The sequence below is a fragment of the Felis catus genome, chromosome C2 (genome assembly GCF_018350175.1).
Source record: "Felis catus isolate Fca126 chromosome C2, F.catus_Fca126_mat1.0, whole genome shotgun sequence".
Taxonomy (NCBI): domain Eukaryota; kingdom Metazoa; phylum Chordata; class Mammalia; order Carnivora; family Felidae; genus Felis; species Felis catus.
Genome location: NC_058376.1, coordinates 156,689,167 through 156,715,583, shown reverse-complemented (window position 1 = coordinate 156,715,583; position 26,417 = coordinate 156,689,167). Strand labels below are relative to the sequence as shown.

Below are 26,417 nucleotides of genomic sequence, written 5' to 3'. Positions count from 1 at the left end.
GCTCAGAGCCTGGAGCCTGCTCCAGATTCTGTCTCCCTCTCTCTCTCTGCCCCTCCCCTGCTCATGCTCTGTCTCTCTCTGTCTCAAAAAGAAACACTTTAAAAAAAATTTTAGGGGCACCTTGGGTGGCTCAGTTGGTTAAGCGTCCTTCTTTGGCTCACATCATGATCTTGTGGTTCATAGGTTTGAACCCCACATGAGGCTCTGTGCTGACAGCTCAAGGCCTGGAGCCTGCTTCAGATTCTGTCCCCCCCCCCCCCCGCCCCTCCCCTGCTTGCACTCTGTCTCTCTCTGTCTTAAAAAGAAACAAACATTAAAACAAAAAATGTTTTTAATAATATAAAAAATTTGGGGCACCTGAGTGGCTCAGTCTGTTAAGCATCCGATTTCGGCCCAGGTCATGATCTCACAGTTCATGAGTTCAGGCCCCGCGTCAGGCTGTGTGCTAACAGCTCAGAGCCTGGCTCCTGCTTCGGATTCTGTGTCTCCCTCTCTCTCAGCCCCTTCCCTGCTTGCACTTTCTCTCCCTCTCTCTCTCTCTCTCTGTCTCTCTCTCTCAAAAATAAATAAACATTAAAAAAAAATTTTTTAAGTATTAATATATCTCAATTATCACAAAGACAAAAATTATGGCAACTTGCCAAACTAACTCTGAATTACAGAAGAATCTATAAACTGCCGAAATGATTGAATTTGGTGTATTTTGATCTGTCACAATTAGCTGGCTCTGTTGCTGAGGTTTAATTGTGGCGGCAACAGAACCGGAGGGAATGCATTGGACGTAGCGTGTGCCTGTCCCTTAATCCCTGCGTGGTTCCAGCAGCCCAGTAAACTGAGACCTGTAGCTTAGCAGCTTTGTTCTTAAATTTCTTAGGTACAGCCGTCACAAGCTGGCAGACCAGACTGGGTCCGCTGACATTTCTTACCTCAGCTGCAATTTATGTATTTTTTTTTTATTTTAAAGCAATCAAAAGTTTAAAAAATGAAGGTACAGCACAAAGAACTTTCTCTTGACCTCTTGAGAGTAAGCTTCAGACCGATGATCCGTCACCTCAAGTACTTGAGGATGTGCTCTCCTTAAACACAGACCCTCTCCCACATAACCCCAAGATACGCCTCAGAATCAGGTGGTTATCATCCGTGCATTAATAATCGCCTGTCCTGAAACCCCATTTGAGTTTTGTCACTTGTCCAGTGAGAATACCTTGTAGCCAGAGGACCCACTTCAGAATCTCATCATGTCTCTGTAGTCTCCTTCAGTGACCGTGGCCCTTGTGAAGTCCAGTTATATTTTAGCATCTCCCTCGGTTTGGGTTTGTCTGATGTTCTCTTGTGATTGGATTCAGGTCATGTGCTCTTGGCATCAGTGTCCCAGAAGTGATAGTCCATTCTTCAGGTAATAAATGGTTTCACTTTGCCCAGTGACCGGTGATAGAAACTTTTATCACCTGATTATTTTGGTGCTTACCACGCTTCTCCACTGTGAAGTTACTCTTTTTATAATTCATAAGTGCTTGGGGCGCCTGGGTGGCTCAGTCGGTTAAGCATCCGACTTCGGCTCAGGTCATGATCGCACAGTTCGTGGGCTCGAGCCCTGCATCGGGCTCTGTGCTGACAGCTCAGAGTCTGAATCCCACTTCAGATTCTGTGTCTCCCCCCTCTCTGCCCCTCCCCTGCTCATGCCCTGTCTCTCTATCTCTCAAAAAGGAGTCAACATTTAAAAAAAAAAAAAAAAAAAGTATAATTAGTAAGTGCCTTGTAAGGTGGTACTTTAAAACTGTGTTAAAATGTATTCATTTAAAAAGTTTCATTTATGTATTTATAATTACATGAACTCATGGTTTGCATTGTACTCAACCGTTTATAATTTGTAATATCATTATTTATGTTGATGCTCAGATTGCCTTTGATTTGACCTGTTCTCTTGCCAGTGTCCCCATCCTTGCATCTGGCATGACAAAATGTTGTGTTGTCCCTGCTTGAGTCTTCCAATCAATCATTTCCCCAGGGGTCGATCCTCGGTTTCATTTAATAGAAAATGGTCTTTAAAGGCTAAAGTCTGAGCACTAGGTATAGCCACTGCTAGTGGGATATCACTCCCCCTAAGACCTCTCAGCGGCCAAAGCTAAGGGAATATATATATACGTATGTCTGTCCATGTGCACACACACACACACTGGTGTGTACCTATTTATTTCTGTATCAAGAGCTATGAGTTTACATAAACTCCCAATTCAATTTAGCACCATAAGATTATTTCTAGTATCCTCCTGTTCTGATGTTCTCTTGTGATTGGATTCAGGTCATGTGCTCTTGGCATCAGCCCCCTTTTGGATAAGCCCCCCTTTGTGACACTGAGCAACCTGCCTTTCATTACCTTTAATATATTTACCTATTGGATCAGTCCTCCTGTCTGCAGCCAGCTTTCCATCTCTGCCCCTCCTCCTTCTCCTGCACCCCTCACCTCTGCCACTCCACCTGGGTGCGCTCAGCCTCCTTGGGCTCTGACTCCCGGGGCCATGGGTGCCCTTCTCCTTCTCCCTGGGCTCTCACAGGTCACACCTGGTCACCACTCCATGTGGACACCCTTCTTGCCCTGGCTGAGCCCTGAAATTCCGTAGTTCACCACCGTCGGGTGTGGAGACCCTGCTTACGCTGCTCAGAAATCTGTGTTCCCAGGCCTGGTCATCTGTAGTTTGGTGAATGGAAAAATCTCTTCATTGGTGAGGCTGAAGAATTATGTTTTTACCAACTGCTCAGGTTAAGAGAGTTGATATTATCACAAAGCCAAAATTATGACAGTTTGGCAAGGTTATCCACTTATTGTCTAATTCTCTTCTCCTTTACTAAAGATCGTATATTTCCCATTTGTTAAAGGAAGACATGTTTGGAAATTACATAACCAAAATCTAAACTGGGTGGAATATTTTTGAACTTGAGAAAATTTCTTTGCAGCATAACACTTGATTGACTTCTGAAACCTAAGACAGCCATTTTACGTTGAGTAGACACTCTCTGAAAGTGGATAAGCCATCAAACAAAATAGTAGTTGCTCTAAGCTTCATCTTGCAGTTCTTTTCATTTATTGTCTGTGTTCATTTTTAAACTTGAGGTGGGGAAGGCCTTGTTAGAAAGGCCTATTTTGTTGTGAACCCTGCTAACATTACCCATTCTTTTTAATGTTTTGACCTCCATTGGTTTTTGGATTGTCCTTTCATGTCTGCCTGGTTGCAAAATTCCTCCTCTTTTTTTTTTTGGTTTTTAAAATCCATAACTTTTGGCAGGATGTAGTTATTTTTTTAAGTCAGAATTTCTGTAGAAAGAAATTGTTTTGAAATTCTGAGACTTAATTAGTATGTCTATTATTCAGATGATTCTCTACACATTACAGACACATGAGTGATAAATTTATCAAGATTAACGTGTCACAAAAAACTAACACCCCACTAATGTCCACATGACGTTTGTGAAGTTTACCAGAGACCATAAAATTTCAGAATATTACTGCTGGTGAGGATGATACTGTTATTCAGGGAATCCGCTTATCAAAGTTTGCCAGTGAAAAGAACAGCCCGTGTATTTTCAGCACTGCAACAGAAATATTATCAGAGTTGTAATTGGGCCAATATTTATCATAAAGACGCAAGAAAGACTATTAGTTCAGCCCAGGTCTTCCCCAGGATAGTAGGAAGTCGGTGCTCTTTTCCCATTTTACTCGTGAGAAATCTGAGCCTCCACAGTAATTAAGAATGTACCTCTGTCGCACTCAGGATCAGAGGCACAGGTTTGGTGGGTCCAGAGCCTTTTCTTTTCACATGACCTTGATGCCTGTCTATCAGAAGAGGAAATACAGTCGGTTACACTTTATCTGAATTAATGACTTTAGTCTTATCTCATTTGTACGATATAAGTAGTTCGGTTTTGTAACAAATGTGTTTTCTTTGGCAGAAATGATTTTCCTGTCACTCACCTGTCCAGACCATTTTAGTCATTTCTGATTATCTCCTAGTGTAACTACAAAGCTTATATTCGTAGAGAAGAGCTGCATTCCCTGGAAAGCACTCTTTGGTGACTTCCCTTTATTGGGCCGAAATAAAATACACTCTTACTGGAACAATCCTCTGTGCAAGTCTGATAACACAACTTTGCAGGAATGACTTTTATGAGGTTTATAGAGACGCATTATCCTGCTCTGGTATTTCCTGTTAAACTGGCAATGCTGTTCCAGTGCTGTTCTGTGTAAATGAAGTTACTGTGGACAGTTTTCATCCTACAAGTTAAGATATTGATGTTATCCTTAAACTCAGATCTCTTCTTCTTCATGGTTTGCTCTGCACTTTATAGAGGTTCTTCCGCTTGATCTTCCAAAACCCCAACTTGGTTCACCTTAGTGGTCACGGATCTTCATATATGTGAGTGGTCTTCTCACATATCTCAAATTTTTAAGTTCAGTAATCATATCTTGTGCGCCGTGTATGATGACGTTAGTGTTCTAATTGTAATTCCATGAAAGTTGTCAGAGCAAACTTTTTTTTTTAATAGTTAGCGAATGTTGTCATCATTTTGGCTCCGTTTTCCTTCCCTGTCATCTGTTAGTTTTACTCTCGTTGAACTCATCTGTTCTAATGGTTCAGCTCTATTTCCTTTCCTCAGGTTTCTGAATCCCCTTAAGTAAAATACAGTCTTTCTTAGGGCGCCCGGGTGGCTTAGTTGGTTGAGCATCCGGCTCTTGATTTCAACTCAGGTCATGATGTCTCTCAGCCCTGAGATCAAGCCTTGCTTCGGGTCCCGTGCTGGGTGTGGAGCCTGCTTAAAATTCTCTCTGCCCCTCCCCCACTTATTCTCTCTCTGTGTCTGTCTCTCTCTCCATACCCCAGCTCCCTCAAAAAAAAAAAAAAAAAAAAAAGATTGAGGGGGAACTTTACAACGGTAGGGTCACGTTGTCACCACCTCAACCTGTTGGCCATTGTTGGTACCTCTGAAAATGGAGGCATCAAACATTGCGAGCCTCCTGGCATGACACCATAGACGTGCATGCTGATGTACTTAAAGATAAAAGATAAAGGGATATATTTGCCATTTACTAGAGATATTTCAGGAAGAATGGGGAGGGAGGAAGATGAAGTAAGAACGGTAAAATCTGGCTAATTATTAAATCTAGGCGATGGGTATATGGGGTTCATGATATATTTTCTCCATGTAAATTTTTATTATAAAAAGTTTTCAACTAAAACTGATGGGTTCAAGATGACCAAATGGAAAAGAAAATTAGTCCTTTTTTTTCCCCTTAAAACTAAAGTTGTCATCCCCATACTTAACAAGAGTTACAGAATTAATCTTGTGTCCTCCTGCCAGATCTTTCCCTAGACCATTCTGACCTGGTTGCAGAGTTGTTGAAGGAGTTGTCTAACCATAATGAACGTGTAGAGGAAAGAAAAATTGCCCTCTATGAACTCATGAAACTGACACAGGAGGAATCTTTCAGCGTTTGGGATGAACACTTCAAAACAATATTACTTCTGTTGCTTGAAACCCTTGGGGATAAAGAGGTAAATGGCAGAATATGTAAATAATAGCCTGTGTTTCCTGTCTTGATTGCCCATCCTTGCCTGCTAATCAAGTGCTTCACAAATTTGGAAATTGAGAAGATGGGTCTCTTTTACTGTTTCTTCCCGTGTGAAATTTTCATTATGAGTACTTTGTCTTCTAAACCAACAACTCAGTTGATTTGGAACAATTGACAATGGGAGAAATGAAAGGTAGCTGAAAGTGTTTTTATAGAAGAGTACTTGTTTTGCGTATTTAAACCAGTTCAGAAGTAAAATTTCCTTTTTCATAGAATGTTGTTGGTTCTGGATCTCCTACAAATATATGAAGTATGACGTAAGTTTTCAACTAGAGATGTGAAAACTTAATTATGCCATATACCGTATGCTTTATACAGTTGTCTACAACTTATCCCCGCCCCAACGTTAAGATCCTTAATACAGATACAGAAAATGTAGTAGATTGTCTACAACCCAAAATATTAAAAACATTAAAATATTTCTTCTTAGCCTACAATCAGGGCTTTGGCGTTAAAGGTTTTAAGAGAAATCCTAAGGCATCAACCAGCCAGATTTAAAAACTATGCAGAACTGACGGTCATGAAAACGTTGGAAGCACATAAAGACCCTCATAAGGAGGTGAGTTACCTGACGATTAAGTTACTATTTTATTCTCAGTACCTCTGACGTGATTGCATGAAACATACAAACATTGATTGAAGAGTACCCTTGGAGAGTATCCATCATTTCAATCAAACGAACACTTAACTTCGATGTTCCAGGTAATATCTGATGGAGTTGCAGTCATATTTTTTCTACTAAGTGAATTATGGTGATATCGTGGACTTTCCCCTAATACAGCCAGCTCTAGGAAATAATCCTGGTTTCATTTCCTCTGTAATTTGTCTTGTAGTTTTCTACTTAGAATCGCCAGCCTTCTCTTTCCACTTACCGATAAGAATTTGGTTTTTTGAGATAACTAATGAAGACAAGAATCATTATTTTAAAGTGGTAATAAATCGCCTCTGGGAACTAGATATCTGTTAAAAGTTTATTCAATAAAATAATGAGGATAGCTTTCCTGGAAGTCCTGTAAATCTGTCTCCTGTATGCATTTACAGTTGTGTAAAAAAACATTTGGTGGGGGTGCTTTTCAAGTTTGTATTTAAGTTCTAGTTAGTTAACACAGAGTTGGATTCGTTTCAGGGGTACAATACAGTGATTCATCACTTCCATACAACTCCCCAGGTTCATCACAAGTGCCCTCCTCAATCCCCATCACCTATTTCCCCCATCCCCCACCCACCTGCCCTCTGGGGACCATCAGTTTGTTCTCTAGGGTTAAGAGTCTGTTTCTTGGTTTGTCTCTCTCTCTCCTGTCTCATCTCTTTTTAGTCACAATATTTCTACCACCTACAGTGGCATCGATGAGATAACCATGAGGATTTTTATTGTCTCAGACGTAACAAAAAAAGGAAATGTCAGGTACAGACTGCAATCTAAGAGAAGGCACCAGAGCAGTAGCATTAGATGTCTCTGTAGAACCAAGACATAAGCAAAAGAAATCAAAAAAGAAAAGTTAGAAAACAGCAGTGAGACAAAGTAGATCAAAGCTAAATGAAAGAGCTGAAACTAAACTTTCAGGAAAAAACATGATGGTAACCTTTGTTACCTTGGATTGAACAGTGGTTTCTTAGATGTAACACCAAGAGCACAAGTAACCAACAGCAACAGGAACATAAATTGGACTTGATCAAAATTGAAAACTTTTGTGCTTCGGGCGCCTGGCTGGCTCAGTGGGCAGAGCACGCAACTTTCGATCTCGGGCTTTTGTAAATTCAAGCCCCACGTTGGGTGGTGAGATAACTTAAAAGTAAAATATTGTTTTAAAAATAAAATAACGGGGCGCCTGGGTGGGTCGGTCGGTTAAGTGTCCAACTTGAGCTCAGGTCACGATCTCACAGCTTGTGAGTTGGGAGTCCCATGTCGGGTTCTGTGCCGACAGTTCGGAGCTGGAGCCTGCTTCGGAGCCTGTGTCTCCCTCCCCTGCTCATGCTCTGTCTCTTTCTCTCTCTCAAAAATAAGTAAACATTTAAAAATGAATAAAATAAAATAAATAAATACTTTTGTGCTTCAGATGCACCTGGCTGTGACAGTCAGTGAGACTCTTTTAGGGTCATGAGTACAAGCCCCACATTGGGCATAGAGTTTACTCAAAAAATAAATAAAGCAGTGTCACAAAGAATAATGTTAAAAAAAAAAAAAAACCTTTAGTGCTTCAAAGGACACCATAAAAAAGGTGGAAAATTTAACCCACAGAATAGAAAATTTTTGCAAATCCTATGTCTGATGAGGTAATATATAAAGAACTCTGACAACTCAACAACGAAAAGAAATAACTCAATTTAAAAATGGGCGAAGGACCTGAATAGACGGTTCACCCAAGAAGATATACAAATGGCAATAAGCACAAGAAAAGATGCTCAATGTCAGGACTCATTAGGAAAATACAAGTAAACCCACAATGAGATACCACTTTATACACACTAGGAAGAACGACGATTGGAAGTGTTGGTGAGATGAGGCCCCCGGGTGGCTCAGTTAGCTAAGCATCCGACTCTTGGTTTCGGCTCAGGTCGTGATCTCAGGGTTTCTGGGTTTGGCCTGAGTTGGGCTCCACACCAACAGTGCAGAGCCCGCTTGGGATTCTCTGTCTCCCCCTCTCTCTGCCCCTCCCCTGCTCAGGCACACAGGCTCCCTCCCTCCCTCCCTCCCTCCCTCCCTCCCTCTCTCTCTCTCTCTCAAAATGAATAAGTAAAACAAAAGTGTTGGTGAGGACTTCGGGGCACCTGGCTGGTTCAGCGAGTAGAGTAAGCAGCTCTTGATAGGACCATGGGTTCGAGCCCCACTTTGGGTGTAGAGGTAGCTTAAAAAAAGAAGTGTTGGTGCATATTTGAAGAAATCGAAACCCTCTGGGTTTCAAATGATATGACTGTGAGTCTTGTAGGAGAGTAAGTCAGAACTTTTAAATCTGTGTGGATTTTTATTCGGATTATTTTTTATTGAGCTATTGTTCAGCAGTAGTGGAACATCCATCTTGCTGAAGGTTTAAAAAACGACTGTTTGTGGTTCAGTTATCCACCCTCTGACCCAAATAAGACCCGGAATCCGTATGTTTACAAAAGGTAAAATCAACATTCTTAAGGTAACACAGCTAAAATCAGCCCCGGGTCCACCATCGGATTTGCCGCTGTAGCTTTCCTTAGTGCCGCTCACGGCTTGGGACCCTGAGTGAGAAACGACTAAAGTAGAGTCCAGAGCAGTAATGTGTGCGTGGTCTCAAGACCGTCTTTAGAGATTACAGATTCTACGAAGATGGACAGCCATTTCTTTTCTTCATTGCAAAGCCAGTGTCTGTTCTTCTAGGCCCAGTGCAGAAGGGAAGAAAATCACTGTGAACAGAATAGCATGTTAACTTGATAACTTACTAATGAGATTTTATTTTGTACTAATGTGATGAAAAGAACACAAACACTCCTGGAGTTGAAGGTGCAGGATAACGAGCAGGGTCTCAGCACGGCTGCTGTAGAGGGTCCGTTCGCATTATAGTCTTGGTAAATAGAGCCTTCACTGCCCAGCACAGCAAGACTACAGTAGCACTTAAACATTGCGTTAGCCAGGGTGCCTGGGTGGCTCGTTCGGTTGAGCATCCGACTCTTGACTTGAGCTCTGGTCGTGATCTCACAGTTCATGGGTTCGAGCCCTGTATTGGGCTCCATCCTGAGAGCACGGATCCTGCTTGAGATTCATTCTCTCTCTCTCTCTTCCTCTGTCTCTTCCTCTGTCTCTCCCTCCCTCTCTTCATCCCTCTCCTCCTCCTCCTCCCCTTCCTCCCACGTTTGTGTGCACACACACACACTTGCTCTGTCTCTCAAAAAGAATAAAAGTAAAAATCACCATTAGCCAACATTAAGAACACAAAAGAAGGAAGAATGTCTGGAAGAAATATTCTCCCCATGTGTCCATTCTGGCTTCCAACAGGTTATATTTTGCCACTCCTATTTTATCTGTACCCTCACTTTGTCGTGTTTATTGTAGTATTTTCAAAGCAAATTGTAGATGTGCGGGGGCGCCTGGGTGGCTCATTCGGTTAAGCGTCCCGACTTCAGCGCAGGTCATGATCTCACAGTTGGTGAGTTCGAGCCCGGTGTTGGGTTCTGGGGAGCCCGGAGCCCGCTTTGGATTCTCCGTCTCCCTCTCTCTCTGCCCCTCCCCACTCCTTCCCTTTCTCTCCAAAAATAAACATTTTAAAAAGTTGCTTTTAATTGTAGATATCCTGTCCTGTTTCATATTTCATGACGTTTGTACTTCCAGGACGCAGCATAACGTTCTTAAATTTATTCCCGGCCCAATTTCCCCTTTGTTTCAGGTGGTGAGATCTGCTGAGGAAGCAGCATCGGTGCTGGCCACTTCTATCAGCCCCGAGCAGTGCATCAAAGTGCTTTGCCCCATCATCCAAACCGCAGATTACCCAATCAATCTGGCTGCAATCAAGATGCAAACGAAAGTGATAGAGCGGGTGTCCAAGGACACCCTTAACCTGCTTTTGCCAGAGATCATGCCAGGCTTGATACAGGTAAGAAACCGAACTTGGAGGGGTAAGCTGTACCACCTTGGGGATTCGGTTATTTTAGGCACGCTCTAGGCAGCACGAGCGGCATAACCAAGCCTTCCTGCCGTCCCGGACGTTCAGAGCAGAGAACTTTCCGTAGCCAGCTTTGCGCGTGTGTATGTTAAGTACATACGTAACCTAACACTTACCATTGAGCCGCTTTTAAGCGTGAGATTCGTCGGCATTAAATACGTGCATGCTGTTGTGCAGCCCTCACAACTGCCCATGTCCAGAACAGATTTCCTCGTCCCCAATGGAAACTGTACCCATTAATTAATTAATAACTCCTTGTTCCCATGCCCTGTAGCCCCCGGCAACTCCTATTCTGCTTTGGCTCTTCTACTTGCTAGGTTCTTGACGTAAATGGAATCCCGCGGTATCTGTCCTATTGTGGCCGGCTTATTTCATTTAGCATAATGTTTTCAGGGCTTGTGTTACAGCAGGTGTTAGAATTTCATTCCTGTCTTATGGCTGAGTAATTTCCACGTATGTGAATCCCACAATTGGTTGATCCACTCGTCTTTTGATGAATATATGGATTGTTTCCTTTTTTAATGATATAAATATCGCAGTGAACTTCTTTATAATATCTTCTTATACTTCTGTGTATATATCTAGAAGTAGAATTCCTAGGTGTTGCCAAATTTCTCTCCAAAATGGTTACACTGATTTACAGCCATAGATGTAATGTGGTTTTTTTCTATGCACACAAACCCATCCGCAGAAACATTTTCATAACGGGATCATATTTTATAGCATGCTTTTTTGCTTAATCATGAATTGTTAACTCTCCCATCGAGTAAATTATTATTCTGTAATGTAATTTTAATGGCCAGAATTACAGAGCGTATACCCCTCCTGAAGAGAATTACTCATTTCTTTGTGCATCTGTAGTGTTCTCTTTGACTCTGTTCTGAGTCTACTGTTGCTCCCTAAACTGTGTGGTCCTTGAAGATAGGATCCAAATCCCTTTCTTTGCACAGAATGTACATGGCGTGTGTATCATACACACGGTGGCTACTGACTGCATGTTCTGTTGGGTGAGTGACTTCGAGTAACGGTAGGGGTGGGACAGATGTTGAGCTGAGAATTCAGCCTGGGTTATAGGCGGGCCCTGAGCGCCAGGCCCCATGTTACTTCAGTTCAGGTTTTTTTCGGAAGGGAGGCGCTCTTGGGCTCCCTACGGCTGAGTGCTTTAGCAAGGTTCATCCGGACACTTTACAGGGCAGGTCGGCAAAGGGACCGCCTTCCAGGCCAAATCAGGTAGGAGCCGATCAGGAAAGCTGACGGTGGAGGGGAGGCGCTGAAGGGGAGGCGGACGGAGAGGAGGGCGCGTTTCCGCCGGGAGAGCTGGAGGAGTCACTCCCATCCTTAAAGCTTCTTGTCCTTGGTGCGCCCGCGATCTCGCGTTGGAGCCACCCCGCCTGTCCGTGCTGGAATGGTTCTTTCTCCGGCCCCCCAGGAGTGCTAACGAGGACTCTCCTCCCTAGGGTTACGATAACTCGGAGAGCAGTGTTCGGAAAGCTTGTGTCTTCTGCCTGGTGGCCGTTCACGCGGTAATTGGTGACGAACTAAAACCACATCTCAGTCAGCTCACGGGCAGCAAGGTAAGTGGCGACGCTTTGGTCTACAGGTGGTGGCAGTGGTGCGTGTTTCAAAATTTAGGTCGCTGTCGGGTTAAAGGGTAAATTCGTATTTGGCTTTGGATAAGTCAGGCTTTGAGTGTCCGACTCATTCCTCCTACCGTTTGAATGGTAACTGTTTCTACTTTCGCATCGGTCGCTGGGGGAGGCCGCCGTTCAGTAGAGGGTGTGTGGCTGTGAGAGAAACGCCTCCAGTCAGCTGACTCCTTTCCAGCTCCCACACCCGATCATAGCCCCCAAGGACGGTTTAAGAATAAATAGTGGTTGTGTATTCGTGGATTACTTCCTGTCTCCCAAAATGAGGAATCCTGGAATATTTCTTAGATTTTCCCCTATGAACTCCGATAATCAAGTATTCACTGTCCTTAAGACTTAAAAGAAAAACTAGGGGCACCTGGCTGGCTGAGTCACTAGAGCACATGACCTTGATCTCAAGGTTGTGTGTTGAAGCTCCACGTGGGGTGTAGAGATTACTTAAATAAATAAACTTTTACGGGGCGCCTGGGTGGCACAGTCGGTTAAGCGTCCGACTTCAGCCAGGTCACGATCTCGCGGTCCGTGAGTTCGAGCCCCGTGTCAGGCTCTGGGCTGATGGCTCAGAGCCTGGAGCCTGTTTCAGATTCTGTGTCTCCCTCTCTCTCTGCCCCTCCCCCGTTCATGCTCTGTCTCTCTCTGTCCCAAAAATAAAATAAAAACGTTGGAAAAAAAAAATAAATAAATAAACAAACAAACAAACTTTTAAAAAATGTAAGTCTTGGGGCGCCCGGGTGGCTCCGTCGGTCGAGCGTCCGACTTCGGCTCAGGTCACGATCTCGTGGCTTGTGAGTTCGAGCCCCGCATCGGGCTCCGTCCGGGTTGACAGCTCAGAGCCTGGAGCCCTTTCCGGATTCTGTGTCTCCCTCTCTCTGCCCCTCCCTGTTCACACTCTGTCTCTGTCTCTCTCAAAAATAAATAAAACATTTAAAAAAATTTTTAATTTAAGTCTTGTTTCCCTCATTTTTTTGATACTATCAAACATTGAAATTTATTCTACGAGGTGATGATTGTTGGATTGTTGCTTATGAGCTGTTTGCAGGAGACACCCTCATTTTAAGAGTTTCCCAGAACCCTAGCGATCGTCATTACTATCGTCAGATTTAGTTTTAAAATACCAAAACAGTAGAGAAAATGCCTGTAAGGCTCAGGTATGCCCCTCACGTTAAATACCTGCGTGCGTGCTCGGTGGGTGGTAGTTCTTAACTCTCTCTGACTCGCAGACCCGCTTTGAGATTCGGGCATTACTACCACATCCCAAGAAAGGTAAATAAACACAGAAAATTTTACACGTGGTTTCAGGGGATTCAGCGAGTGCCCGAAGCCCCTGGACATCAGACTAAAAACCCGTTGGATCAATGATTTAATGTTACAAAAGCAAACTTTAAACAACACAGTCTTCTTTTTTCTTTCTTTTTTTCAAGTAAACTCTACACCTAGCATGGGACTTGCATTCACCACCCCGACATTAAGAGCCCTACGTGCTCTGCCAGCTGAGCCAGCCAGGCGCCCCGACACAGTGCTTTTCAAAGAGAAACGATCTCAGGTCTTGGGATAAGCTCAGGTTGTGTCCTGATGACCAAAGATGTCTGTGGAAGAGTTAAAGTTAAGCACTTTGTCAGAATATGAGGCAGCCAGTAATGTTGCATATGAAGACTATAGCCAGGCCGAAAAAATACTTGGAAATGACATCAGACGAAAAGAAGTAGAATACAGAATTGCGTATCCATTGATTAACACTTGATAAAAATAGGGTCTCATCTGGTAAAGACCACAAAATGACACCAATCAAGAACATTCTTGGAGGGCGGTGTTACAGTCGTTGAAGATCTCGGGTCCTGGAACCCAGGGGCCTGGTTTTCTATCCTGGCCCACTTCTTACCTGCCTCTGTGACTCTAGACAACGACTGGCATGTTTTGTGTCTTGATTCCCTCATGTGTAAAGTGTCATTGAGATAGAGGCAACGTGAGGTCATTAGCTTACTCTACAGCACATAGTGCTCGAATGTTTGTCCCGACTGTCCTCATGAGACTTCTTTTCTACGTTTAAGCTTCACATGCTAACACTACAGCAGGTTTAGTGTTACAGAAAAGGCACATTGTGAGAGTCACCAGGGGCGCCCGGCCGGCTCAGTTGGTAGACCACGTCACTCTTGATCTCAGGGCCGTGAGTTCAAGCCCCACGTTGGGTGCAGAGGTTACTTCAATAAATGCATAAATAGAGCACTCAGTCATAAACAGATGGAGACTTGAAAAGCTTTTTGGTAATTCTTAACTATCAACAATAACTTGGGCATAACGTAATCTAAAATCTCTATTTACTTTTTTAAGATTTTATTTTTAAGCAATCTCTATACCCAACGTGGGGCTCGAACTCCCAACCCTGAGATCGAGGGTCCACATGCCGCCCTGACGGAGCCAGGCAGGCGCCCCTAAAACCTCTCTTCTTAGACTCACGATACGTACAGACCTGTTTTCGTGGGCATCTTCCTGTAATTTAGAGCAGCCTGCTCAACGCCTTCGCTTTGGTTTCAATCTGCAGATGAAGCTCCTGAATCTGTACATCAAACGCGCACAGACAGGCTCTGGAGGAGCTGACCCCGCTGCTGATGTTTCCGGACAGAGTTAGTGACGCGGACCGAAGCCGGCCAGGCCGCCCCGACCCGGGACGGGCAGACCACCCCTCAGCAGCGAGAGGAAGTACTCAAACGCATCTTTCGGAACTCCCCATCTTTTCCCGGCTTTAGTTTTTTGTTTCGTTTTGTATTTTCTGTAACAGAGGGCTCTCCTCAGTCTGCATGTAACTTTTATGATAGTTATTCCAAATTCAAGAAGAAGCAGTATTAACATCAGTGGATCGATACAGAGTAATTTTTAATCGAATTCATCATTTCACATGTTTGTACTTGTCTTCCCATTAACCTTTGCCAGTGTTATGATTGTATACATTTTTTTAAATGCTGGTGAAAGAGGAATGCTTAAAGCTTTAAAAGTTTAACAGTCTAAAACATTTTTTTGCCTCTATTCAAATGCAGAATACTATTTTTATTGCTACTTGGAGTTTCGTTCTGTATCATGTCCTATGCTAGAAATACTGAAATGATGTGAAACGAAGCAGGACTGATTTGAACCACAGCTGGACTCTGTCGACGTGACGGTGACACGTGTCGTTAGTCGCAACTTCTCTGGGGTGACCCGTAGCGTAAAGCGACGTCCTCAGAGAGAGTGCCACAGAATCAGCCAGTTCTGTGACGCCGATGCCGCGCGTTGGCTCTCGATCTTGCCGCCTCGCCTAAAACCGTGTCCCCCCTGCGGCCCCTTAAGAAAGCTGCACCAGATCATCTGCCTGTTGTTTTCTAGATGCTTATTAAAATAGAAGGTTTTCTTGCAGGGTTTCTGGTTTGTTTTTCGTTGTTGTGAATGATGCTTTTTTCGTATTTATTAATATCAAATTCACTTATGAATAAACTTGATAATGGAAAGAGAGAAGAAAATCCAGTGCATGTGCGTCTTGACCGTCTTCTGTTTCTCATTAAAAAACAAACTTATTAATCACTGAGACGCGCGAGTCAACCAGCACCTTTTCTTTAAATGGTGGCACCTGGTTTCCTTTGACCGTGAAATTGTCTTACTTGAAAACGTTGATCCTGACGAGAGAGAAGGTGGCACAAGGCTATTATCTCTGTAATGGACTCAAATTCTCTACCTCTTCAGGGCTGATCCTTTTAACTGAGCTGCTGCCTACAGTGTCTTTTGGAAAACTACTTCAAGGGTGATTTTCTGTTACATTTTAACACATTGTTTTAATCACCTTTCGCTACACCTGTTCTTTTCCTGTGCAGCCGACTTGCAAAACTTACCAGTTTGGTGCAAAGCAAATGAGATCACTTGGAACCGGGACACTAATGATTTCTCATCTTGACTTTTGTGGGTTTTTTTTTTTTTTAATCCTAACATGAAGTGAATTTGACTGGAAAGGCAAATAGCAGTTTGCTACTGTTACAGAGTGATCTGTACTTTCTTTGTTTAACTGAAAAACATGTAGAAATGTATGTAAAGAATTTAAGACAAAAGTACTGGATGGATGGTTTGTCATGGGCTTTTCCCTTTGTTTCTGTTCTAGCAGCAGGAAAATAGTTTCTCTATATCCCCGCCCCTTTACCTGTAACAATTTTGTTTTCTACTGTTAATTACATTGTGTATTTATAGTTCTATGCTTACTGTTGTGCATATACTGGCAATAAAACTGTACATAACATTACTTGAAAAAATTAACAATGTACATCGGTTGTTTTTCGGTCTCACTGTGTGACGAGTCATTTAGCTCCTAACTAGGTCTTGAAAAATATTCTCAAGGTCCTGTATCAGTGATATTCTCATGAATTTTATAAGTGCATCTGAGGAGAAAAGATTTGTCAGGAGTAGCATCCACAAAATTATATAGCTGTATCTGCATGTCTAGAACATCGCTTATCTTTAGGAAGAAAAGGCATTTTGAACACTGAATTCTTCTCAGTGATGTGTTTTGTTCCATAACCTTTGGTATGTCTTATAATCGTTTTTAATCTAACAATTTAATTTTGACCTCTGCTTTAAGATGCTGCTTTAACTACCATTGACGACTCAGTAGTGTGACGTAAGCTGAATAATAACTCTGCTTGAAAACTTAGATCAAGGACTGGCGTCTAAAGGCAGGTGTTCAAAGAATGAACTGAGCGGTGAAAGAGGATGGTTTAATGTGACTAAGTGAAAGCTAATATATAAACACATGAAAAAAGTCATATTTAAGTTTTATAATTTCAGGGGCACCCGGCTGGCTTCGTCGATAGAGCATGCAGCTCTTGATCTTGGGGTCTTAAGTTCGAGCCCCATATTGGGTGTAGAGATTACTTTAAGAAATAACAAAAAATATATAAAAATTAAAAAAATATATATACACACGTGAAAAACAAAATTGTATGGTTTCAGTTAATGAGGCTTTAGGAAAGTTATTATTGACTGTTCAAATTTGTTCATCCCAGAAACACATTTAGATGTCAACTGTTAAAGAATGGTGGTAAGCTCCTGGTTAAATTTCTTCTTTCTGCTTTTCTCCCTAACCATTATCAGTATCATTCCTTTACTGCACTGCTCAGAACTAATTAAGAGCTCATAATTCCAAATTATAAGCCATGTTTGTTTCTTGTGTTTTCAAAATCTGTAATAGGTTTTCAGGTAACGTGGATTGAAACTGAGGTTTCAAATTTAGAGTGTGTTTACTGCATTCTTTCATGTTCTATCTATCTTACATCTATCTAACTTAGCTGTCTAACTTTGGGTCAGAATGACTTTTCACCAAATATGTCTCACAGTAAAATACTGGAAACGTATCAGGCCAGATCTGTTTGTAGATTCAAATGTATCATCATTATTAATTTAGAATAACATTTACAGTCAATAGAAACGAGGATTGGCATAATACATGTGGGCTCTGTTAAACTTTGAGATCTTTGCTTCCTGTGTTGTTTAGGTTTGTTTCATGGCGATCAGTCAAGTACAGTTTTACAGCTATGCAAAAGAAAGAAGCTTTAAAAAGCTCTTAAAAAGTTACCCATCTCTGTAGAGTAGCAATAAATTATATAGATACTTAACGAAAACAACAATAGAACAGACCCATGAAACCAGGAAGTGGTCTTTTGAAAAAATTAATAAAATCGATAAACCTCTAGACAAACTTACCAAGAAAAAAGAAAGGACTCAATAAAATTACAAGTGAGAGAAGAGAAATGACACCAGAGAAATAGAGTGTGAAAAACTACACGCCAACAAATCGGACAACCTACAAGAAATGGTTGGATGCCTAGAAGCATAACCCACCCCAAGTGAAGCAGGAAGAAGAAAAAATTGAACAGACTGAAAACCAGCAAAGAAATTGAATCAGTAATCAAAAAACTCCTAACAAAAGTGCAGGACCAGATGACTTCACAGGTGAATTCTACCAAACATTTCAAGCAGAGTTAGTACCTATTTTCAAACTATTCCAAAAAAAAAAAAAAAAAAAAATGGAAAAGGAAGGAAATTTTTCAAAATTAATTCTGTGAGGCCAGCATTACCCTGATACCAAAGCCAGGTGAAGACACCACTCGAAAGAATTACAGTCCAGTATCCCTGCTGAACATAGATGCAAATATTCTCAACAAGATACTAGGAAACTGAATTCATTAAAAAAAAAAAAAAAAATCAGTCACCACGGGGAGCACCTGGCTGGCTCCGCAGGGCATGTGGCTTTTGATCTCAGGTAACGAATTCAAGCCCCGGGTTGGACATGGGGCCTACTTTCAAAAAGCAATCGTGGGGCGCCTGGGGGGCTCAGTCGGTTGGGTGTCGGACTTCGGCTCAGGTCACGGTCTCAGTTTGTGGGATCGAGCCCCGCGTCGGGCTCTGTGCTGACGGCTCAGAGCCTGGAGCTGCTTCAGGTTCTGTGTCCCCCTCTCTCTCTGCCCCTGCCCTGCTCGTGCTCTGTCTCTCTCCCACTCTCAAAAATAAACATTAAACAAAAAAAAAGCCTTTGCCTCAATTGTCCGGCGGTTTACGGGCTCCTCCTTGGACGCTTTCCAGCTGGCAGCTCTTTTTTTTCAGGACACGTCCTCCTGGAAATCTAGGAGCAGGTTCGTTAGCTGCCGTCCTGGAAATTCCAGGAGTATGTCCGAGGTCACGCGGCTTGTGGTCACGAAAGGTGTGCGGCATCGCAGTGACGCGGCCTTTGGCCCCACACGAGCCTCGCTTGAGGCCTAAGTGCCACGCAAAGAGTGTGACTGCGTGGTCTTGGAAAAGCCCTTGCTCAGCGAGGGCTCGGATGCCCGGGGGGGGGGGGGGGGGGGGGGAAGGCGGAGAGTGTCCTGGGCCCTAAGAGCGTCGCACTGGGGAAGCAGGCAAAAGCCTTTCCCGCCTGTCGCCGAAGGGAAAGGAGAAATAAGGCAAGTGTAGCACCTGAGATGGTGACAAGGGCTAAGCGGGCAAGAAGTCGGGGAAGGGGGGCTGTAAGAGGGGAGGGTGGGCTCCCCGCTCACGAGGACTGGCCAGGGCAGCCCTCCCCGAGAAGGAGGCCGAGCAAACAGGTGCGGGTTTGGGGGGGGGGGGGCGGGAGAGGAAGGGCTCCCCAACACCCCCGACTTGTCTGTGCCCCAGATCCGGGGCCCGCGCCTCTTGCGCGCCATGCGGCCAAGGGGCCCCGCAGGTGTTACCGACTTGAGGATGTTGCGGCGGGCGGGGGGGTGGGGGGGGGGGGCGGGACCACCCAGGTGGGCCCGAGGTCATCAGTGTCCTTGTCCGCGAAGGAGGGAGGCGGGAGGGGCAGAGCTGGAGCAGACGTCGTCCAAGCTGGCCGAGCGCCCCCCGGGGCCTGCCAAGGGCGAAGGGACGGGTCCCCGCCCCCAGGACCTCGCTGAAGTCGCCGCGGGGCTTCGGCCCTCCCGAAGTGGCGGCGCGACACGTCCTGCCGGTTTTCGTCCGCCCGGGGGTCGGTCGCGGCGCGCTGGACACGGAGCCCGGCCGCGCACGTTGCCACCCCCCCCCCCCCCCCCGGCGACCGTCCCCCGCCCGGATCGTGGTGGCCTCCGCCAACAGCCGTTCAGTCCGCATCTACGCTCCAGCGCGACGCAGGCGGGCCGCGGCTCTCCTCTACGGACACGGTGCGCCCCCCGGTCCCCCACCGGGCACTTGGCATCTGACTCGAAGATAAAGAGCGAGCAGGGACGATCACAAGGCAGACTTCGAGTGGCTGGGCCTGGAGGAGGCCAGCGACCCTCCTACCTGTGTTCTGCACGGCCGGCCGGCTCAGCTGTCGCAAGGGAGCCTGGGAACTGGATCGCATTTGCCGGCCCGCCGAAAGAAAATTGCTTTGGCAAAAAAACCGCTCTCCCACAGTCCGCCTTTCTGGCCTCCACGTGTCTGTGCACACCTCTGCCCCCCACCCCCCGGAAAAGTGACTCTTTGGGTAAGGGATATGGCCTACTCGGTCCACACCCCACCCCAAGTCCAAATGTCCAGTGACGTGAAATCCTCTCCATCGGGTCTGGCTGTTAAAGGAAATCAGAGTAAGTCACCCCCGAAACAGAGAATGCAAAGAGTCTCCTGAGTTTTGAACCGGCCAAGCCTTAAAGTAGCTTATGTGAAGGGAAGCTGGATGTACATTACATGGGAACTCTCTGTACTCCCCTCGATTTTTCTGTAAAGAAACTGGTCTAAAAGAAGCCTCTTAAAAACCAGATAGTGGAGGCGGGGGCGGGGGTGGGTTTCGGGGCGCCTGGGTGGCTCAGTCAATTGAGTGTCTGACTTCGGCTCAGGTCATAATCTCAGGGTTCATGAATTCCAGCCCTGCATCAGGCTCCACGCTGACGACACAGAGCCTGTTGGGATTCTCATTCTCTCTGTCTCTCCCTCTCTACCTCCCTCCCCCACTTGTGCTTTCTCTCTCAAAATAAACAAATGTGAAAAAAACAAAACAAAACAAAAAACCGATGGGAGGTGGGGTAACTGCTCTAAAGAGACTCAAGAAACTGAAAAAGAAATGTAGCTGTGGTCCTTGGTTGAACCCAGATTCGAAAAAAGCTATAATAAACAACGCAGGGACAGATGGAGAGGCTGGGAAATGAATGGACTGTTAGATACTATAATTGAATTTCTTGGGTGCAATAATGACGTTAGAATCATGATAGAGCGTTTCTGTCCTCTCAGAGCGCATTTTGAGGAATTTAGGCCTGAGCTACCTTGAAAGCTACCACTTAGCTTCACGTGATTAAACACCGAAGTAGGGAGAGAAATGAATAAAATATTAACAATAATAAAATATGTGACTAAAGAATATATAGTTGGTGGTTTTTCTGTTCCTTTAGCTTTTCCGTAGGTTAAAAAATTTAAATACAGAGTTGGAGAAAATAAATAAGGAAGATTATTAGGTGTTTTGGAAAAGCAGAATCTGACATTCAGTGCGCCTAGGAGAAAAAAACTTCGCCTGTTCTGTTTTCCTCACTTGGGCCACTTGGAAGCATCTTCGGATCATCTGGTCTACAGTTCCCCAGGGTCAGAGTCTTCTGGGTCATTACTGAGTAAAATATCTAAGAAACTGCCAAATGGCTCAGCGTGTTGACAAAATGACTATAAGCTGGAGACTGTCCGCATTCGCACAGGTCAAGTAACAGGTCATCCTTGTCGGATTTTACGACACGGTCAACACCGTCACGAACGGTGACAGCAAGGGCAGTGTTCTTGGGTCTCCTGCTTATCCGGGACATGGTGGGCAGCTAATTCCTGTTGATGAGATGGTCAGAGGCTAAAAGCTCTTCAGAGATTACACGCCACAGCAGGCACTTTACGTGGCGCTTACTCTGAGCTTGGCCGATGTAGTAACTTATTTCATCCGTGCACAACGACTCCATGAGGGAGATCTACTGTTAGCTCCATTTTACAGATGAGGAAACTGAGGTAATGAGAGGTTATACAAATAGCCCTAGAGCGCACACTAATAATTGTCAGGACTGGAATTTGAATCCAGGCAATCTAGCTACCGAGGCTGACTCCTATCTTATATTCCAAAGCATACTTGGCCCATATTTGGGGTTGTGTGGCCTGCATGGTTTTCCTATTATTTCTGACACCGTTCCAGTTCTCAAAATCTGATGGCAAGGCACTCTCCACCCCCGCCCCCCAGGGCCAGTAAGGTAACATTCTCATTTTATTTTATGTATGTATGTATGTATTTTAATGTTTATTTTATTTTTGAGAGAGAGAGAGAGAGAGAGACACAGAATCGGAAGCAGGCTCCAGGCCCTGAGCTGTCAGCACAGAGCCCGAGGTGGGCCTCGAACTCACCAACCGTGAGATCAGGACTTGAGCTGAAGTCGGACGCTCAACCGACTGAGCCCCCCAGGCGCCCCGGTAACATTCTCATTTTAAAGACAAAGGGACTTTCGTGGAATCCCACCTAATGGCATCGTTACCCACCAGTCTCGGGATGAGTATATTTGTGAACGGCTCCAGGAACCAACTTTGCTAGTTTTGAATCCACTCGACTGGAAGCTTTTCAGCCGTCTTGCTACCTGCCCGGCTGTATGTGCTGTTTGCAAGCATGGCCACGATCTCCTATCCCCTGTTCCATTTCTCTCAAAGAGAGAATCTGAGAAGTGTGTGTTTCATAACGCGAAGCATTTCAAGAACCACCGACCCAGAGCATGGTCTCTCCCGGTCAACATCTACGGCTGCGTGATTTCTGCGGTTTTGCGTGTCCTTTCACCAAGAGGTGGAGTCTGTTTGCTCCATCCCTCGGATCCGGGCCGGAGCTTGCTCGGGTCGAGGGATTTGCGCAGAAGCGATGGCGTTCCCGCGCTGGGGCTCCGCGCGGCCCCGGGGTCTCTCGGAACCCATCCCACCGCGAGGAGGACGAGGCGGGGCTGGTCGGCCGCAGAGCGGGGGCCGCGGAGGGCGACTCGAGCCAGCCCGACTGTCCCGGCCCACCCCCAGACGTGTGGGAAAGCCGGGCCCGATCGGCCCAGCCGCAGCGGGGTGCGGAGGCTCGAGCGAGCCTCGCTGGGCTCGGAGGCGCTGCACGGCTGAGCCGCGCGAAACCCCCGACGCACAGCACGCACAGCAGCGCGAGCCAAGGGAACGCTCGCTGCTTGAAGTCGTCACATTTCGAACCCGGCGCACGTTCGTCTAGTCCGGCTGGCTGGATACGCGGCCCCGGCTTCCCCGCGACCGCGGCGTGTCTCAGGGGCGCCCCTGCTACCGTCCCGTCTTAGTCTCCTCAGGCCGTCGAAGAAACCACGGCGGACCGGGTGACTTGCAGACCTCACGGTTCTGGAGGCTGGAGGGCTGCGATCGGGGTGCCCGCGGGGTCGGGGAGGGTCCTCTTCCGGGGCGCAGACTTCTCAGGGGATCCCACGCGGCAGAGCGGAGCGGGAGAGCTCGCGGCTCTCGGAAAGAGCCTGATCCGGTTCCGGAGGGCCAAGCCCCGCCCAGAGGCCCCACGTGCTCATACTAGCCCCGGGGGGGGGGGGGCGGGGGGATCTCAACGTGCGGATTTTGAAGGGACACCGGCGTTCAGACGCGGGCCCGCGTGAACGTCTGCACGAAGGCAGACTCCGGAAGGATACGCGTCCTGAGACGGTTAAGCAGCCCCAGGGCCGTCGCGCAGAAAGCGTGTTTGCGACTCGAGAGCATTTGAAAATCGTAGCATTTATCGCTGACTTGTCTTGAGGCAGAACGAATTGCTGTGCAGAGGTCCGCGCAGGTAGGTCTTTTTCATCTGGGCAGGCGGACGTCAACGTTTCTGGAAGACCCGAGGTTCTCCCTCACGAGCTTCGTCTTCCCATCTGCCGGCTGTCCCTTCCTGTCCCTTAGCTGTTGCTAAGCACTGAGCGCATAAAGGCTGTTCCCTCGGCCGGGCCCCGGGGTCACGTTTCACTGGGAGAAGATGGAGAGCGCGCGATCAGTGACCGTGGCCGTGGCAGCCTTTCTGCCGAGAGCTGTGCCTGCTCGTTTCACAACTCTGCCCAAGAGCAAGGGAAGAGCCTTCTTCGGGGGCTGCTACTCCTCATCCGTCGCTGGCGACATAAAATTCTCGTGACCGGGATCCAGGTTGTGTCGTAGGAGGCAGGTCTTCGACCCTCTTCCGTGAAGATTTCTGTGTGCGCGTATCTCAAACGGAGGCGCTCGGGCTCGTGTAGTGTGCATTCTTTGGAGTGGCAGGGTGCAAATGCCATTTTCACCGCCGTGTTTAATCTATTTAGGGAAATAAAACTTTGATCATGATCCAAGTTCTAAATAGTTGTTTGTTGTTGTTGTTGTTGTTGTTTTCCTGTTCTTTTGATTTTGCCTACGGTGTGTTTACTAAAAAGAAAGCAGTATTTGGGTGGTACCTGGGTGGGTCAGTCAGTTGAGCTCCCAACTCTTTAAAAAAAAAATTTTTTTTTAATGTTTATTTACTTTGGAGAGATAGGGAAGAGCATGAGCGAGGGAGGGGCAGAGACAGAGACACACAGAATCCACAGCAGGCTCCAGGCTCTGAGCTGTCAGCACAGGGCCCGACGTGGGGCTCGACGTGGGGCTCGACGTGGGGCTCGACGTGGGGCTCGGACTCACCAACCGTGAGATCATGACCTGAGCCAAAGCCGGATGCTCAACCGACTGAGCCACCCAGGCGCCCTGGAAGTCCAACTCTTGATTTCAGCTTAGGTCATGATCCCAGGGGCATGGGATCAAGCCCCACATAGGGGAGCCTTTTTGAGATTCTGTCTGTCTCTCTTCCCTGCGTGTATGCATTCTCTCTAAAATTAAAAAAAAAAAAAAAGGAAAATAATATTTTCATGTTGTAGAGTGCATCAATCTCTTAAGATTTCTAAATTCTTTAGAAAATTTATAAAAGTTATAAAAGCCTCTTCCCGAGTTTCTAAAATTATTCTCCCATGTTTTCTTCTAGTGTTTTATAATTTTGCTTTTTATCCTTTTAGACTTTTTTGAAGAAGAAATTTGAGCCACTTGGAATTTATTTTGGCATAAGCGGGTACTTAAAGCTGATCCCCAAAGCAGTTATTGAATAATTTATTTTCTTTTACTGATTTGAGATGCCAGTATTTATTGCATAATAAATTTCCATATGCATATTGATCTGTTCTTAGATTTTTCATTCTTTGCCCATTTATTCTTTCATCAATGAATACTGTTTTTAAAAATTTAGGTTTCATAATGTTTTAATATCTTCACTTAAAAAATTTTTTTTACTATTCTTTTTTTAAATTTTAAAAAAAAATTTTTTTTGACGTTTATTTATTTTTGAGACAGGCAGAGCTTGAACAGGGGAGGGGCAGAGAGAGAGGGAGACACAGAATCTGAAACAGGCTCCAGGCTCCGAGCTGTGAGCACAGAGCCCAATGTGGGGCTTGAACTCATGGACATGAGATCATGACCTGAGCTGAAGTCGGACGCTTGACCGACCGAGCCACCCAGGCGCCCCCCTTTTTTTTTTACTATGCTTGCTCATTTACTTTTCCACATTAATCGCAGAATCGTTTTGTCCAATTAAAATTCTGTCAGGGGCACCTGGGTAGCTCAGTTGGTTGGGCGTCCCAACTTCAGCTCAGGTCATGATCTCACTGTTCCTGAGTTCAAGCCCTGCGTCAGGCTCTGGGCTGACAGTTCAGAGCCTGGAGGCTGCTTCAGATTCAGGGTCTCCCTGTCTGTGACCCTCCCCGGCTTACACTGTGTCTCTTTCTCTCTCAAAAATAAACATTAAAAAAATTAAAAAAAAATTCTGTTAACATTTTTACTGGAATCACATTAAATTTACTGGTTAGCTTAAGCAGAACTACCATTATAATAGTGGACGTAGTATTTTCTTTTCACTGTACTTTTGTGTTCATTTTGAGAATTTAAAATTTTTGCTCACATAGTTCTTTACATTTCCTGTTAGGTTAGTTCTGAGGTATTTTAACCTTTTTAAATCCCGTTAGAAATTTAACCTTTGCTTTCATATTGTCAAACTTTTTTGTATAAAACTATTGATTTATGAAAATTCATGATGTATGCCACTATGTTATTAAACTTTTGTTTCCCATGAGATTTTCAGGTGTATGAACCATATAATCTAAAATAGTGATAATTTTAACTTCTTTCCACTTTTAAATCTCTAATCTTTTTTTGATTGAATTGTGCTGTTTAGTGCTTTCAAAAACCTATTAAGTGATAATAATGAGCACTGATGTTATTTTTTTTTATAAATTTTTTTTAAGTTTATTTATTTTTGAGACAGAGAGAGAGCATGAACAGGGGAGGGGCAGAGAGAGAGGGAGACACAGAATCCGAAACAGGCTCCAGGCTCTGAGCGGTCAGCACAGAGCCCGACGCGGGGCTCGAATTCACAGACCGTGAGATCATGACCTGAGCCAAAGTCGAACGCTTAACCCACCGAGCCACCCAGGCGCCCCCGCACTGATGTTATTTTTAAAAAATTTTTCATGTTTATTTTTATTTATGAGAAAGAGAGAGACAGACAGAGCATGAGTGGAGGAGGGGCAGAGAGAGAAGGAGACACAGAGTCCGAAGCAGGCTCCAGGCTCCCAACTGTCAGCACAGAACCTGACACGGGGCTCGAACTCACGAACTGCAAAAGCATGACTTGGGCTGAAGTCAGACGCTTAACCGACTGAGCCACCGAGGTGCCTCAAGAACACTGCTGTTCTGGTTGAAAATATGTCCACAAGTTCTTTGGCATTCATCCTTCAAAAGAGGGAGACAAATTCTCTTCTTGAATAGAAGCTAGATGGACCGACTTGCTTCTATGGAACAGCAATCAAGTGGAAGGGATAATGAGTGACTTTGGAGACCTCCTTTCTCTGTCTTGGTTTACTTGCTTTGGGGAGTGCCAGGTGCCATGTTTTGAAGACACTTGGTGGCCCTGTGGTCTCAAATGAGGCACAGAGACTTCTGGCCAACAAGTCAAGCAAATGAGCTTGCAAGTGGACCCTCCTGCACCTCCTGAGTTAAGCCCTC

At 45.2% G+C, this 26,417-nt stretch overlaps 1 protein-coding gene across 41 annotated transcripts in view; it reads left to right on the top strand.

The window, feature by feature from the left end:
• CLASP2 (cytoplasmic linker associated protein 2) overlaps window positions 1–16,169 on the top strand; it is a 179,385-nt gene extending 163,216 nt beyond the window's left edge. For all 41 annotated transcript variants that reach the window (XM_023260798.2, XM_045037927.1, XM_045037930.1 and 38 more), the window contains 5 exons: window positions 5,356–5,549; window positions 6,057–6,185; window positions 9,976–10,182; window positions 11,709–11,825; window positions 14,437–16,169. In XM_023260798.2, the coding sequence (XP_023116566.2) occupies window positions 5,356–5,549; window positions 6,057–6,185; window positions 9,976–10,182; window positions 11,709–11,825; window positions 14,437–14,523 (734 nt within the window). In that variant the 3' untranslated portion in view covers window positions 14,524–16,169. The remainder of the gene's footprint in view (window positions 1–5,355; window positions 5,550–6,056; window positions 6,186–9,975; window positions 10,183–11,708; window positions 11,826–14,436) is intronic.
• Window positions 16,170–26,417: the final 10,248 nt, after the last annotated feature.